The following is a 16,692-nucleotide window of genomic DNA, read 5'->3' as shown; positions in this document are numbered from 1 at the left end:
TATAGCCATAAGTATTCACATAACCAAAATATTTCACACAGCGTAGTGGAAAGTCACTAGAACTTGAAACATCATAACAAAAACTAGAATTTTGCCATAGTAAATGCTAGAGAAAAATCAAAGATTAGTTATGGTTTAGGATGTCTGGAAACATAGAAAATCATAATAAAAAAAAAAAAGAAGAAAGAAGTCTCAGCTGTATTTTGGACAAACCACCCCTGCAGGCCTGGCTCTACATGAAGCAATTTGAATAATCATTTAATAGTGCATAATAGTCAAACTAAGCTCTGTGCTGTTGGTTAGAAACTCGTCAGGAATCCGAAGTTAAGCAGAAAAAATGCCTAGCGTCAGAGGCTCAGCTGTGTTCATTGTTTTCTGGTAAAACCAAAACAGCGTCATGATCTCTTCCTGCATCTGAGCCATCCTCAAGCATCAGAAACATGTATTTTCTTACAAACAAATCCTTATGACTTCTCAGCACAGCTTTCCTTTATTTAGACAACAATTTTCCAGCTTTTTTCTCCTAGGGTTGTAAAGGGTGTGAAAGTCCTTGAGCCCTGCGTGCACCGTGCAATGGTATCCAGTTAGCCCAGAAATTTGCAGGAAACTTTGGAATTCCCTGTGCTACTCTTTGCTCGGAGGAAGAGTCCTAACAGCCTTACAGGGAGGACCTTAAAAAAAGCACAGTTCATAGGTACATAATGCTCTCTGCACTGCTTTTTCCTTAACAATACAGTTCTCCTGAAGGCCAAATTTCTTCAGATTGAAAAATCTGGAAGCCTCAGGTGACCCTGAACAGTTGCTCTTCCTCATACCTTTTTAGCCCTGTGGTCTGGCAAAGACAGCTTGTTAAATCCAGCTTCGATCACTGATTAGGATGCAGGCTCTGATGAGTTCTTAAAATGGAAGCCAGCTCTTCTGCTTGTTAGGTTTCAAACACAGGAATACTGACAAGTCCTAACCAAGGCCTCGTTATCTCTAGGTGAATGTGTACAGCATTACATGATCAATACTAGCAATTCTTTTGTGATTTTTGATGATACAAAACAAATCAAAGCTACAAAAAAGAAGAAAGCAGAGAGTCTAGTAAAGTAAGGTAAATACCCAATCCTAGCTATTCACAACTTTATAAACCTCAGTCTTTGATTGCAACTAACTGCACAAAGCTTTGACAGAGCCGTTCATTCAAATGTCGATAAGAGGCGTCAGTGTAAATCCCAGAGAAGCTCCCTTGAGTATATTTGCTATGTCTGGCTGACTCAGCTCTTATGGGACACTCAGGGAGAGAGACGAGGAGGTCGCTGTGCAGTATCTGATCTAGTTGAAGACGTCCCTGCTTACTGCAGGGGGGTTGGACTAGATGACCTTTAAAGATCCCTTCCAACCCAACACATTCTATGATTCTATGATTGAAGAAAGGGAAATACACAGCAAAATGTGAAACAAATTAATATGAAAAACTCAGAGAAGTACTTGTTTCTGGTTTATATGTATAGGGCTCTTGCACAGCACCTGTTCAGCGCTCAAGACAGCGCTGAGAACTTCCAAACTACCTGCCTTCTACTCCCTCAAAGCCAGACACGACGAGACTGAAAGACAGACAGACAGCAATTTGTTTTTTAATGCTTATATCGCCAGAAATCACTGCATACAATAAAATATTGATCTAGTGCAAGTTCCATGCCACTCCTTACATTCTTCCCTGACTCTATCCATTGTGTGGTTGGAAAAAGCTAGCTTTACTTTAAAAAGAAAAAAACAAACCCCATGGAAGAACTTATTTAAAAGTCTAACGCTTAAGAAACAGCACGCTAGACCACAGATTGAGAGCACTCAATTTGGACCAGGGCAGAAAACCTTAGGAGGTGCCCTCAGCGAAGCATTTAAAACATAATGTTAACAGAACTGAAGTTCCCTCCAGGTCTTTTGGTGCTCTATGCCACCATGGGAAAAGAGAGAAGTTTTGAGCAAAGCATACCTGCTGGTGGTCAGGACTGGCATTTTAAAGTACCCTGCAGCAGCTACATATCCTTAAACTGGCCTTCACCTTTTCTTAGTTAGTAGTCGTTATCAACTTATTTATTTATTTATTTAGTAAAAGGCACGTTACCCTGGGTTTCACTCTCCATGAAAACTATTTTAACACAAAGCAGATTTGGGTTTTTATTTGTTTTGAACCACAAGCGAAAAAGCAATACATTTAGTTCGGAAGAAGGTTGCCAAATGGATGAAAAAGGCCTGCAAGTTTTCCTTCTGGTTGCCCTTAGCATTTACGGTCAACTTTTCCCAGGTCAAAACCCAAAGTCTGCTCTCAATTAGCCTGGCATAAATCAGAGCAACTCCATTGACTTCAGACGGCTTTTCTGGATATAGAGCATTGTGAGACAGAACAGAATTTGGCCAATATTGTCTTTTTTTGTTTTACCGGCACCATGGAGTTTTCTCTTTTTGGAAGACTTATCGGTTGACACAAAGCAGATGACTGTGGACAACCTGTTTGATGTGGTAAACAAAAGCAAAGTAACTGCCAAACCATCTGACGGAGTTAGAAAGAAAAGAAACATGAACACTGTGGGAAGGAGAATGCTGAGGAAGAACTTGAACCTTCTACTGATTTTGGTAGTGAAGTCCAAAAATAACCAAGAATATTGCCCCAAACACAATTTAGTACAGTGTAAGAGTGTGACTTTAATCTCTAACCATATCCCATCAGAAGCAATTCCACTGAACTTCATGGTGCTAATCCAGTGTAAAACCAGACATAGACATCTGCAACCACACACAAAGCTTAGATACCAGCAGCAGCAACACAATAAGATTATACTTAATATTGCTACATATTTCCTATTGGTAAAGAATATGTAGTGAAGGAATAAAAAGACAGAAACCCCTTTTGCAGACTACTTTTTAGAAAATACAGCACTGCAAAAACTTACTGTGAAATTTTTCCTTCCTCGAGAGGGACTAGGATTATGAACCAAAAGGGTATTAGCAGAAGACAGATCTTTCTTTGATGAACAAATGTTACTTTCAGTTTAGAGAGATAAGTAATTTTTATCCATTTGCACAAATTCCTCTCTACAACATTAATCATGGAAGTAGAAGAGACACAAAAAGCATTTCTTTTGATAAATACAGGTGATGGCTGCATCATATTTTAAGATATTATTTTAAAATTTCATTATAGCTTGCAGCAAGGCCTAAAGCTATGATGCTCTATTAAAATCCTTCAAACTAATAAATAATGTTGCATCAGAAACCACATGCTCAAATTTGAAAACTTGATTCCAGTAGGAACAATGCAGAAAGAAAAACCTCTTTCTACTTAAGGTGAATTCAAATTTTATAAATATGTAAGAACTTTGCACGAGTCATTCAACTTCACTGTTTTTCTGTTTAAATGTTAATGCGTAAAAGCCATGAAGCTTTTACTTTGTTTGTCCCAGTTTAGCTATCAGGTGTAGAGACACTGTTGATTTCATCTGGGCTATTTCACTGAAAACTGAGAGACTCACTGGGATATAAGACAGGAAGGCTGGTTTTCCTCTTCCTACCACAAGTACAGATTTGGGTAGATGATGAGACTCAAAATGTGAAAGGACAGAATCAGCTTTTCTGAAATGCTTGTCTACCAGAAACCCAATGGGATTTATAGAAGAGCCAACAGTTGACTAGCTTCTTGTTATGGCAACTTTGAGAACTTCACTGAGCATAGAACTTGCATTGTCAGGTACCAACAAATATTCCATGGTCTGTAATGTCCAATGGGAAAAAACCTGTTTTGCTAGCTTGCTAGCTGCAATACTCCCTGTCTTTGCTTGCTAACAGGGTTGGAGAAGGATGGGGGTGGGAGGGGAGGATTTTTATTTAACTACTACAAGAAGATCAGCGTTACGTATTTTCATACTTGAATGCCTCTTTCCTTAGATAGGCAGGTGAGCAAGTTAGAAATTCCAAATGGAGCTGAAGAGAATTTCATTATTTTCCTAGAGGAGATACCAAGGACAACATGTAATTAAATTTGATTGCTTAAATGAAGACTTCTTTCTTGGATTTAAACTTAAATTATGCTTTAAATTATGTCAGTTTCAAGGAGTATGTAGAGTGGAAATGGATAACTTTTTTCAGAAAAGGAAGATAATTATCATTAATATTATTGAAATTAATTCTTGAAATATGAATAGTAAGCATTGGAATTATGCTATGTTAGTGAAAAAATATTTCAAAGAACTTATGAAACTAATCTGCCGTATTTCTACTGCCCTGATACTAAAAATCAGCTCAAACACAAATTCATTAGGAATTAGTGAAGACTGCAAAATAAAGCTAGTAAGCAATCACTAATAGCAAGAAAGCGTATTGATAGTGGCTGTCATCCTGCAGGACTTGTATTTGTTTAACTACAGTAAGAGAATCACCAATTTTTGTAGCGTTGAAGCATCCCCTTATTTCTAAGCCAAGTTAAGCAGTTTAACAAATCAACAATATCTGCTGTACATCCATGGGTACCAATTCTCGATCACGTTGGTTAAGCCATGAAGCAGGGCCCAAGATCATGCTCGAGGCACCCCATGCAGAGCGGCTGAAGCCCCCAGGTGTACTCACACTGAAGATGCTTTAAACTCAGCCTCAAATGCACTGTCATCCTCATCATCAGCCTGTAAGACCATGGGGCGCTCAGCCTCCAGCTCACTAAAGGCCCGGCCAATAGAAGGTGATGGAAAACAAGCATGAATGTGTTGCCAAACGCAAGAAGGAAAGAAAAAAAATGACAAAAAAAACCCCAAAGTCACTATGTGGTGGTATACAACATGCAGCTACTGTTCAAATTAGCTGGAGTCTTGTATTTTCATATTGCCTGAAGCCATTAAGCTTTAGTCAACTCAGTTTGCTTTGCAAGAAGGGCTGCTTTTCATGTAACGCAAGATTTTAAGGCTCTAAGTTCACATCCAGTGCTAACCAACAGAAACCCCCTGAAGAACCTCCCACATGTTATAATCAACACAAGATATGCTCTTCATGGACCATGCTTTGGTTTTGCAAATTACACCTTCAGCCACGAGATGACAGTGTCCAGCTTTCGCTATCTGCACCGAATGTATCTTCACCTGAGCTAATGAGCCAGATTCCCTTTATAGTCAACAGAGAGTAACAGCCAGTTTCAGAGCATGATTCATCTTGGTTGAAATTTCAGGCACGTAGAATACGTTAGATAATGGAAGGCCTACCAGTGCTTGCTGCACTCCACTGACATCAAAGGGAGGCAAGCTGATCAGACATCTAACTTTGGAAAAATTAATTCCAGCCCTCTTGTGCGGTAGTCGGACACGCTGAGGATCTGCAGCTCCCTTTTTTTCTTAAGCATGCACAGCCCCAGCCAACGGTTATGGGATGGGCAACAACACTAGCTTTGACTGACTCCAGTGTTAAAGACTGCTGCTCAACTAGTCGTTATTATCTCTCACTAATTATAAAAGATTAGATGTATTCACTACTACAGCATAGCCTCAAAGGAGAATATTTATGCTGGAATGCTGATGGCAAATGGAGGGCAAAAAAAGAAGAACTGTAACATATTGTGCTGATGGGAAGGGGGATGGTGGTTAATGGGGATGTATTGGACAGTGCTTACACAGAGTCATGGCCTCTTCTGCTCCTCACACCACCCCACCAGAGAGTAGGCTGGGGGTGCACAAGGAGTTGGGAGGGGATGCAGCTGGGACAGCTGACCCCAACTAACCAACGGGATATTCCATACCACATGACATCATGCTCAGCAATAACACTGGGGGGAGGCTGGCAGCGGGGGCCACTGCTCGAAGACTGGCTGGGCATTGGTCAGTTGGCAGTGAGGAATTGTTTTCATCTGCATCACTTCTCTTTCTTGGGTTTTATTTCTCGCTCTCTGTTATTTTCCTTTTCATTACAAATTATTATTGATATTATTATTATTATAATATTCCAATTATTAAACTGTTTTTATCTCAACCCACAAGTTTTCTCACTTTTACCTTTCTGATTCTCTTCCCCTATCCTGCTGCGGGGGGAGCAAGTGAGTGGCCCTGCGGTGCTTAGCTGCCGGCTGGGATTAAACCACGACACATATACAGGACAAATATCTCTGCATTAATGTGACTATGCCCTTGTTACAATCTTCTATTATGTCACTATATTGAATATAAAATCTGTCAATGGATAAGATTAACCTTGGTTAGCTCCCATATCGAATGCTTTACCTCATATGGTTTGGTCCATTTACTTAAGGCAGATGGTGCCAAGGAACGTAGCTTCGTAGATAAATCAAGTCACCTATAAAACAATTTCTTTTTGCTGTTTTTTGGGTTTTTTTTTTTGTTTTAATTTTAAATATGCTTTTTTTTTTTTTTTAATTCAGTGGAAAGAGGGAAAAAAGTCTGGCAGATAATAAAGTGCAATGAACACGTCAGAAAGTAATAGGGGAAAAGAAAGGACTATTCCTCATCTTATGCACTTACCTCTCACTGAGGTCTTCAACACGCTGTCCATGGCCCAGCATGAAGCTAGGGTTCGACTGACTGCATGGACTCGCAGGGGCTGATAAAGTGCTTTTGACGTTCTGTACCGAGTGCCTGCGGCTCCGGCGGCGCTCCAGCCCCCTTCGCTCACTAGCACCAAGACTGGCCCTTCTCCGGTCCTTGCGCCCACTGGGAGGGGGGTCAGCACTCTCATCGCCATCCTCATGTCTCAGGGTCAGCTGAGAAAGAAAGAAAGAAGGATGAGGTTTCCGACCTGGTTCCTTTAGGCACCACATGTCTTCACATCTAGGCTTTAAAAATGAACTGATCTCAACATGATTAACTCCTATGAGTTAACTCCATTTCTATAGCTGTCACTGCAAGTTGCTGTCTATCCATTAGTGCAGTGTAGCAGCTCTAATAATGGAATTATATACTGACACCTTGCATAGAACACTACAGGACCTGTAACAACACATTTATATATCTCCTAGCTTGGTTTTGTTGTTGTTTTGTTGTTTTTTTTTTGTAACGTAGGACTTAATTTTCAAGAAAGCTGAGCTGTGCTGTACACCAAGCTCTCTTTAGTTCCTTCCAAAATACTTGGTGAAGTCTTGGCTCCAGTGAAATCAACAGAAAAAACTCTCATGCATTGACTGATTGAACATTTCCTCATGTTCAGACATGACACTTCTGTAATGATTGAGTGGAAGTTACCACCTACTACTTCAGAAAGTATTTTACAATACTGCCATCACTTCTCCCCAGCCAAGGAAAAGATCAGCAGATGTATATGTAACTGCATTCCTCTTAAAAATCTCCATTTTTACAGATCTCCCTGCACAGCAAACAACAGAAAAAAAAACTAACAAACAAAACTATTTCTGTAAACTGGTACCACAACAGATTAAAAGGAAAAAAAGCAGACCACACATCTCCTCTAAGCCTCTTAATTTTTAGGTTAGCATAACCACTTTCACGTATGCCTTTCAGTGGAATACTCAGTATTTCCTGCCAGTTCAGAAGCACTGTCGATACAGAAGAACGTATGTATAATATCAGAAAAGATTGATGTTGAGAATATCATGACCACAATGACATTTGACAGAAACTTCTGACATGGGTTTAGAGCTCACCATTTGGAAACAGTAGAGGAGTAAAATACGGGTGCAGCACCTAGTACCTTGAACTGCAGCACGCTGTTGACATGCCAACATGACGTACCTCTGACAGACACAAAGCAAGTTCTACCTTAGGGTACATGAGGAGAGATATCACAGGCAGAACAAACAAAGTTACTGGTGGATCTCATCTGAAATGCAGCGTAACATTTAAGTAATCTTTATATAAGAAAGATCCATTAAAACAGGCAGAGGTACAGAAGAGGGTGATATGGGTGATCAGAAGAATGCGTATCTTCTTGTTTTTATTAGTCTTGTCATTCTGATAATCCTTACCGGAAGTAACTTTAACAAAAAAAAGGCAGGAGGTAAGTGTGATATCCCTGCTTAGGGTGTAAAACCTTTTTCAGTGGGGGAGAAGAGATTTTTCAGATACAGAACAATGTTGGCAGAAAAAAAAAAAAAAAAGAATGTGCATAGGCATGTCTAAATTTAATCTGGTCATCAATAGAAAGCTGGTACCCAACTAAGCCAACTGCTAATTTTGCAATCAAGTCTTTCAGTAGGTACAGCATGCACAAAACCCCCTGCTTTTAAGATTAATGATCATCTTTTTAAAAGGATTTTATGAGCTGATGCATCTGACAATAGAAAAAGAAAGAAGAACTTGGAGTCCTCTCATTCTCATGTTTCTATTTTGGCCTGACTCTTCCTGCAAACTGCTGTATATAAAATTTAACTCTGCCAAAATTAGTGAAGTGACATGGGTATAGAGTTGACGAAGAAAATGGAGAATCAAATCTATCAAATCTGTTGCTGGACATAGATGGAGATAAAGTAATTTCATTTCATCACACCAGAACATGAATTCATATTTACATTACATTAACTTCAGCCTAAACCTCCCTGCTCCAACACTTCTTGAAGTCTGAAAAGAGGCTAATTATTAAGAAACTGGATATCCTACCCTTACATATAAATACTCCAGAAGTAGTTATTTTATACCTAGGTGGTGAATGTGGAGTCACCCATTAGTCTATTGCTGCAAACTGTATAGGATCTGGTCCAGTGTAAACTCGTAAACAAGGACTTGCTGGGTATTCAGCTGCAGAACAAATGGTATTTGTGAAGCTGAGCTCAGCCGAACCTTTTTCATGAGCTGAATACTTTTGCATATGGAAAGAACTTGTACTTACTTCAGGAGGTGTAACTAGCAGTCTGAGAAAGTTTTAATTGCAGGCAGAACTGCCTCTAAGGAGGCTAGTAAATGTGCTGGTTTGCCTTGGAGTACGCCCCAGCTGTAGTATGAAACGCATTTGCATTGAACGCAGCTATGTACTATAGCAGGTCACACAGACGAATGTGAGTAATAATTCTAGCAACCAGATGTTTTTCTTTTAAAATAAAATAGATAACCAAATTTCACCTAGGTTACATTCCCCCCCTCCTCTTGGCTTTGAAGTTCGCACGAGCTGTAAGATGCATAAAACAGGGCATGTTATGTTACCTCATAAATGTTAAATTGCTCAACTAAGTCCAAGTCTGTTCCTTTCTTGTTCAAGTGTCTCTGTGAAATAGCTTCAATGCCTAGCTCTTCCAGACAGTCCACCACGTCGTAGAAAGAGTCTTGATCTGGCAACCCCGACAGCGTCTAAGAATCAAAGGAAAAACATTTAAATCTGTTTGTTTTGAAAAGAATTAAACAAAGGTTTTTAAAAGCGGGTGGCAAGTGGTGCTACGTATGATTTCAATAAAGTAAAACCCATGATGTGGGATTAGAGACACCGCTAGAAAATAAAAAACAAGTGGCACAGCTTTTAACAAACAACTCTGTGCACTGTGCAGAAAAATGAATAATTGGCAAAACAAATCAATGTTGTTATTTCATACAAAAAAGTATGGAAGATATGGGTCTTTAAAATACACAGTTGGATTCTTCCTGGCTTCATTCAAGTACAGATTTAAAGAACAGAGAATGTTAAAGCATCAAACACAGGGATAAAAGCGAGGAGAGAGAAAAAAATGGTTTAGCTAAAACCAGTGAAGCTGATTTCCTACTGATTCCTGTGAATTTGGCCTTAAGAAGAAAAAGTCCAATGCACAGCTGTGTGATGTCAGGACAGCAGGAAATATCCTGCACCATGTGCCTACTGTCCTCAACACCTGCAGCAGGCCATCCTCCCAGTGCACAAATTGTTTTATATTACAGAGATATTGACTCCTTTCCTCCCTTCCTCCCTTTCAACTTGAAAAGTCTTATTAAAGGTACGCCGACTCCTTAACTCCTATGAAATGTAAGAAGAGTTACTAATTCCTGCTTATGGGGTAAGTTGTTAGCAGTGACACTGGAGAGGAGCTTTTGCACACCAGAAAATAAAGAATGCCAATAGTAACAGCTATTGAAAATGAACTGTTTGAGTTCAGAGCTTTCTCTGCCTCTTGCTCGATGTTCAAGAGCACTTTTCTTACCACAGTCATTTCCCATTTTTTTGGGTGATTCAGAAAACTGAGAAAAGGAAGGTGGTCTTCGGCAGTATGTCGTGCATACCAAAGCATGCCACTGCAGTGTACGTAGCCAGAGGGATTAAATCAAGCCACTCACAGCTTTACTGCAGAGTGACGCGTGGGAAGAGGACGTGGACATTGGACAACTTAGTCCAATGAGCACGAGTGAACTTGGTCCACCAGAGTCCTGCAGACATATACAAAGTCAACAGAAAACACTATTATTCTGGTTTGCCATTGATTTCTGCTCACCTTGTGCTGATTTTTTTACTGCTCCCAATGTGTGGTGCAGAAAAATGAGTGCAGTCCTGCGCAACTTGAGAAACTACTGCACAAACTGCGCAACCTACTTGCCGAGCAACATACACCTCGTTGCAGGCATCAGTCTGTACAGAGCCATTTCTGCACAATATGTGAGAGTGCAGACTGGAAGCAACACAGTTATTCTGGATTAGCTCACCAGAGAGATTCTTACTCTGAAGCAGTTCCCCCTCTCCTATTTAATTAGGGAAGTAATTTACCTATACGCCCGGTAGAGGAGAGGAAGAGTAAGAGATAGAGACAGCACATGCGAAAACCAGGCCCTCTCCAGAACAAGTTTCATCTTCTCATGCCCGGGATGGGACGAGCTAGACTCTGAGAATACTGGTTTCCCGGAGCACGGCTTTTCCAAAGTGGCTCTGAGCAGCAGAATGCAGAAGAGAGCAGCTGCTCTGGGCTGCCTCCCTACACCAAGAAGCTTTACATTCAGAAAAATTGGTTTGAATTACGTGACTAACAAAAGAGAGGAAGAGAGAGCTGGCATATCCTGCCCTGTTAAAGCGTCTCCTTCCTGTGAAATGAGGCACTGGAAAATGCGCACCACTGAGGAACTTTAAATTTAATTTTTTTTTTTTTTAAACTAAACAAAACACAGCAGTATCTTCTTCTTCGGTCATTACAGGACTACTGTCTGATCTTTGGTGAGGTCCATCACAACAGGAATGCTCAGTACAAACACCAATGAAGTGTTAGGGTGTATGAAGCTCAGGGTTATACGTTCAGGTTCTAGTTAAGAATTTGTCTTTGTCCAGGACAGTATTTAAGCCTCTTTTTAAAACCCACTGAAGACCATGGAACTAGATTTTCCTGAACAGTGGTGAAAGTAGATACCATGCACATTTTGTTCTTTCCTAAACTGACACCTAGCATTGAGTAGAAATATGAGGATTCAGCAAATGAAGCTATCACGCTATAAATTCAATGGAGCTTTAACACAGATATGGAAATACTATAACAGAAAAATATATCTATCACACTTTCTCTTGCTTATGAAAGAAGTAGACAGCAGCTACGCTGACCTGGGTGTCTCCAGGCACAATAAGATGTGATGTCTTACATGCAAAAGGGTGGACAAACAGTCAGATCTTCTGCACAGATCTTCAGAGCGTTTACTTCTTAAAATACCAGGATACGGTCTTAATGTTGAAATGCAGATCACCCGTCTTCAAGTATAGCTTTTTAAAAAATCTGAAGTCTGGCAGGCTTTAGACAGGGAAAATACCAGCATAAGGTAGCATTTACTGGCAACCCTGCTTCTGTCAGCAGCCTTTTATTGGTTAATATAATTTTAAATCATACTGCAGTGGAAATCTAATCTTCACTGCATGCTACTGGCCAGAACTGGGCAACTGAACTCCCAAGTATAGAAATCAAATATTTTTCCTTTGCACGGTTTGTCATTAAACTCATGGGTCCATTTTCGGAGCCTAATGTATATCAAATTCATTTTCTAACATTCTGAAATGGGAGGTAAAAGGGCACCTCTGGTGTCACAACAAGGTCAGTTCAGTTTAGCCCAGGAGAAAGATATTTGCAATAATTAAACACAAGGGACGTGAGGTGCTTGCATAAGTGACTGATTAATTCTTGCTTGTGAGATGAGAAAACAAGAGTGGGCCCCCGTTTTCTTGGTGGCTTTATAAAGGAAACAGAAGTTGCAACCAGCAGAGCAGGGGTCAGAAACTGGGTAGGACCTTCCAAGGTCCTTGCTCCTTCCTGAGTACCTGGTGAAGTTCAAAATGACACTGCGGTATCAAAATTTACATACAATTCCCAAATATTTCCTCCTGCTCTGAAGACTGAACTTTACAATACGAAATCCTGCCTAGAGAGTTAAAATTCAGCCACTTGGAGAAGCATGTTTAAACCATACTCTGTGGCTTGCTTGCTGTATTTTGTTATGTTTTGAACTCAGGTGTACAAAGGAAGCACAAATATAAACGTCAAGACTCGTTCCTATGCCTCTAACCAGTTTTGGTTTGAGGAAACATCCCTGAATTAAGATTTTTATTTGTTTGTTGTGTGATTTTACAAGTTGCTGTCAAGCCCTTGAGGGAAAGCCTATGCAGCTTTATGTTCTTCCCTTTGAAGTGGCTGCTTTTGGAATGGTGAACTAAATAAATTAAAACCTAAACCCCTGAGTGTATTGAGCTTGATATATCTTCTTAACCATATTTTTACAAAAGCCTAAACAATATGTTTTACCTACTGCTAACTGTGACAGTCCCAGTGGAAAGAAAGACAAGAAAACTGATGTAGTAGTACCAGGGGTAAAAAAAAAAAAAAGACTCTTATGAGAGTATAACACCCAAATGTTTTCCTAGATGATAAAAACTATTAGACAACATACTCAACTGGTAAAAGCATAATATCCTTATCACTATGTATCCTCAGTTATGTTTCTAAACAAAACCTGACATTAATTAGTGCTAGCTTATGCCTAGCTTCAGACTGAAAGGCTCTCTTTATTTTCAGTTTTAAAAATGTGTAGCCCTGGATGATGCTAGCTAGTAAAACTAGTAAGTATGGTGCCTTCTGTCATCTACAAAACACAGTATGAACCAGTGGTGCAGAGAAGGTACAGACAACAGAAAGTCCAGCTAAATGTGTGTAGTGTACAATGCTTTATATGCAAGTCCAAGTAATATAGGAGTGCTGCTCTGGTTACTAACCATCCAACAAAATGGGCTTCACGAGAGGGCCCAGGCACCAGAGAAACATTATGAAAACCTTACATGTAACAGCGAAAAGCGTTAGATGGTAAATAAACACACTTGTGGGCATTAGCCAAGTTTTCAGTTGCTTTGGGATAGGAAGAAGCATCTCTCGTGTATGCATCTTCCCAAGAACCGCAACTTCTTCCAAAACATCTCATGCGGCCAACGTCAGACACAGGACGTAAGATGATCATTGTTCCAGCATGGCAGTTGTGATGTTCTTAAGGCAGGTGACCAAAAATCAATGCGCCAGCTGCTGTATTAATGCCATATTGGACCGAAACAGCACTTTTTCGACTACAGCTGACGGACCACTTGCGGGTGGTCCATCACTAAGCTCCCACCAGTAACCACTGGCCTGGAAGCTGGTGCTTAAATTCTAGTCTTATACTGGACCTGCTAAAAAAAAAATACAGTGCTTAGTCCAACTAGAGCAAAATGTATTAATTTTTATATACCTCATAATTATTTTATCTACCTTTTTTTTTTTAAATGTATCGCATGTTATGAAAGAAAAAGCAATATTAAATACAGGTAAAAAGAAAATCAACAGTAATCTTACAACTACAAAGCTTCCAGTGTAATCCCAATAATGAAGAGGTTTTACAGCAAGTAAATAAAAAGTGAATTGAATGTAACACAGAATTTTCTTTCTGCATTTGATAAGTAGGTGTTTTTTTTTTAATATATATGAAAGAAACACAAAGGCTTTAATCTATCCATACCTCAGTAGTAAAAGTGAAGAATGTAGGGTCAAAATAAGATCTAACCGATATTAGGAACTAACAAAAGTAGCATAACAAAGGTTATACTGAAACTATACATAACCTGAAGTATCTGTATTGGGATCAATCTCATTTAAGAGATTCATTATGCCTAAATCCCCCCAAATTTAAGAGAGGGTTAATGAAATGTCAGCATAAGCAAATTGGTTAAGCATTAACAAAAGAGAGGGAGAGGATGAAAGGACTGGAGCAATTCTGTGTCTGGGCAGATGTGTCTTCTGCTCCTGAGCAGGAAGGAAAGCAGTCTGTAAATGTATACATGGAGAAAGAAGTATGCTTCCTTAAGACAAATCCCTCATGAGGACTTTGCCTGCACTGAAAACTTTGACGTTTCCTCATCTAGAGAAGCTGAAACCATCTGAGCCTTCTTTGTATTCTCTGCGGGGGAAAAAAATTACAACTGTGACATGCTGCTTGCTGTTTTCTCTATAATCATGAAAAAAATCCGATTAAAAACATCATAAAGCTGTCCATAAGCCAGATTATAATTATAAGTGTGGCATTGTGGGATTCCTCTCTTCCTTGATCTTCATAACTGCCTTGGTCCTTTGACTGCGAGACGCTTTTTCTTTTTGTGCGCTTTTAAAGAACTACCTCCTCCTAAAAATAGCTTTAAATGTAGTGAAAAACTCAGACTAAAGGACTCAACTACAGGATGATGAAAGAGCCAACATAGAAAAATGTTTCTGAAGAAGTCAATCACCAGGTAGATTACAACTGTGCAAATGATGAAGAGAATTATCTCAGAAAGAGGAACTGGTACATGAAACAACGAGGTGTAAAACGGAGATGTTAAAAACTAGTCACATCGGCTTTAATAGCAACTACAGACAGAAGCATATAAAGCTGGTGATGCCTTTCAGAAAGAGTATATCAATAAGATAAGGTGGTCTTTTAAAGTCAAGAGGATCCTTACTACCATGTAAGCAGGAGCAAAGGTGGCTCTAAGTAAAATTACAGTGACATCAGTCCCTCTCGTGTCTCTTTTGCCATTAAGAAATTATTTTATCAAAAATCCCAAAGCAACCCACGGTTCCAAACATATAGCCATGAGCACAGTAAGCTGGCAGCCTGATTTATGACCTCTACCAACACTCAGGATCTTTAACCGAATATAATGAATAATAATAATAATATTCTGTAATATTCTGGCCTATTAAGTATAATCATAAGCCACATGGTTATTTTATTTGCTAGTAGTATGTTGATCTTCTGTGCTCTTTAAAAGGTCCATTTTTAATTTTAGTCACCCTGAGATTTGTTTAGGACTAGATGCTAATTTTTAAGGAATTTACACTAATAAATTTCTAACTTTTACAGGCCTTTCACCTTCTGCCTCCTCATAGCACAACTGAATACTTTGGAAAACATTTGATTTTACTGCAAAACTAGTACCTGTAATACAGGACACCAGAAAACATAAACAAAGAAGAAAAAATGTAACCTCATTTTTTTAAGCAGACCTGTTAAATTAATCTTATTTGGTTTCCAGTAAAAAAAATAATAATTAAATGATCTGAACTAGAAAATTGTGCACAATGCAAGCCTTTGTGAGAATGTGATCTTTTCACCAGTACTTATCATAGAATCATAGAATGGTTTGGGTTGGAAGGGACCTTAAAGATCATGTACTTCCAACCCCCCTGCCATGGGCAGCGACACCTCCCACTAGATCAGGTTGCTCAGGGCCCCATCCAGCCTGGCCTTGAACACGTCGAGGGATGGGGCATCCACAACTTCTCTGGGCAACCTGTTCCTGTGCCTCACCACCCTCACGGTGAAGAACTTCTTCCTAACGTCCAGTCTGAATCGACCCATCTCTAGTTTTAATCCATTCCCTCTAGTCCTACCATTACCTGACATCCTAAAAAGCCCCTCACCAGCTTTCTTGTAGGCCCCCTTAAGATACTGGTCGGCCACTATAAGGTCTCCTCGGAGCCTTCTTTTCTCCAGACTGAACAACCCCAACTCTCTCAGTCTGTCCTCACAGCAGAGGATGATCTCCAGCCCTCTGAGCATCCTCGTGGCCCTTCTCTGGACATGTTCCAGCACGTCCATATCTTTCATGTAGTAGGGGCTCCAGAATTGGATGCAGTACTCCAGGTGGGGTCTCACGAGAGCGGAGCAGAGGGGGAGAATCACCTCCCTCGACCTGCTGGCCACGCTTCTCCTGATGCAGCCCAGGATACGATTGGCTTTCTGGGCTGCTAGTGCACACTGACGGCTCATGTTGAGCTTCTCGTCCACCAGCGCCCCAAAGTACTTGCTTTCTTTCTCCTCTTGGATAATGCATTGAGCTAGTTTGATGAGTTTTGTTTTGCGCTGTGTTGTCACCATTGGGAGAGGAGCCATGTCATAACATGTTTCCGCACAGCATCTAGCAAAATGGCAATTCTGCTCCCAGCTGCTGCCTCTGGGTGACTCCAACACAAGTAACGAGAGCGTGCTGATTGATTACAACTTCTCCTGCAGCTTCTCTGGAACAGGTCTCCTTTGTCACATGTCCTCAACAGGGAAGATCACTATACAATTGAAAATACTACCATCACCATCAGTTATGCTAACAAAGTAAACAAACCTTGTTAACCAATGTCATTGCATAAACCAGTAGCTCAGTATCAACCCCATCCTTCTCCTCCAGGATCTCCATGATGTTGGACCACGGCTTGGCTCCTAGAGGAAAAGCAGAAATCATTGGTGACGGTGATCCAAATGGAAAGCTGCTGCATCAACATTTATCCAAGAGGTA

General features: G+C 40.1%; 1 protein-coding gene across 8 annotated transcripts in view; it reads right to left on the bottom strand.

Annotated features, from left to right (window-relative positions):
- Window positions 1-16,692, bottom strand: part of FHOD3 (formin homology 2 domain containing 3) — a 400,221-nt gene that overhangs the window by 112,103 nt on the left and 271,426 nt on the right. For 5 of the 8 annotated variants that reach the window (XM_063326255.1, XM_063326256.1, XM_063326257.1 and 2 more), the window contains exons 8-10: window positions 16,522-16,616; window positions 9,123-9,266; window positions 6,495-6,733 (exon numbers count right to left, since the gene is read on the bottom strand). In XM_063326255.1, the coding sequence (XP_063182325.1) occupies window positions 6,495-6,733; window positions 9,123-9,266; window positions 16,522-16,616 (478 nt within the window). Of the gene's footprint in view, window positions 1-4,605; window positions 4,693-6,494; window positions 6,734-9,122; window positions 9,267-16,521; window positions 16,617-16,692 lie in introns of all 8 variants that reach the window. The other 3 variants (XR_010069969.1, XM_063326254.1, XM_063326253.1) reach the window with 1 other exon arrangement.

Source organism: Chroicocephalus ridibundus, chromosome 2, assembly GCF_963924245.1.
Source record: "Chroicocephalus ridibundus chromosome 2, bChrRid1.1, whole genome shotgun sequence".
Lineage (NCBI taxonomy): Eukaryota > Metazoa > Chordata > Aves > Charadriiformes > Laridae > Chroicocephalus > Chroicocephalus ridibundus.
Note: the sequence above shows the minus strand (reverse complement) of the source record. Positions and strands in the feature narration are given on the sequence as shown.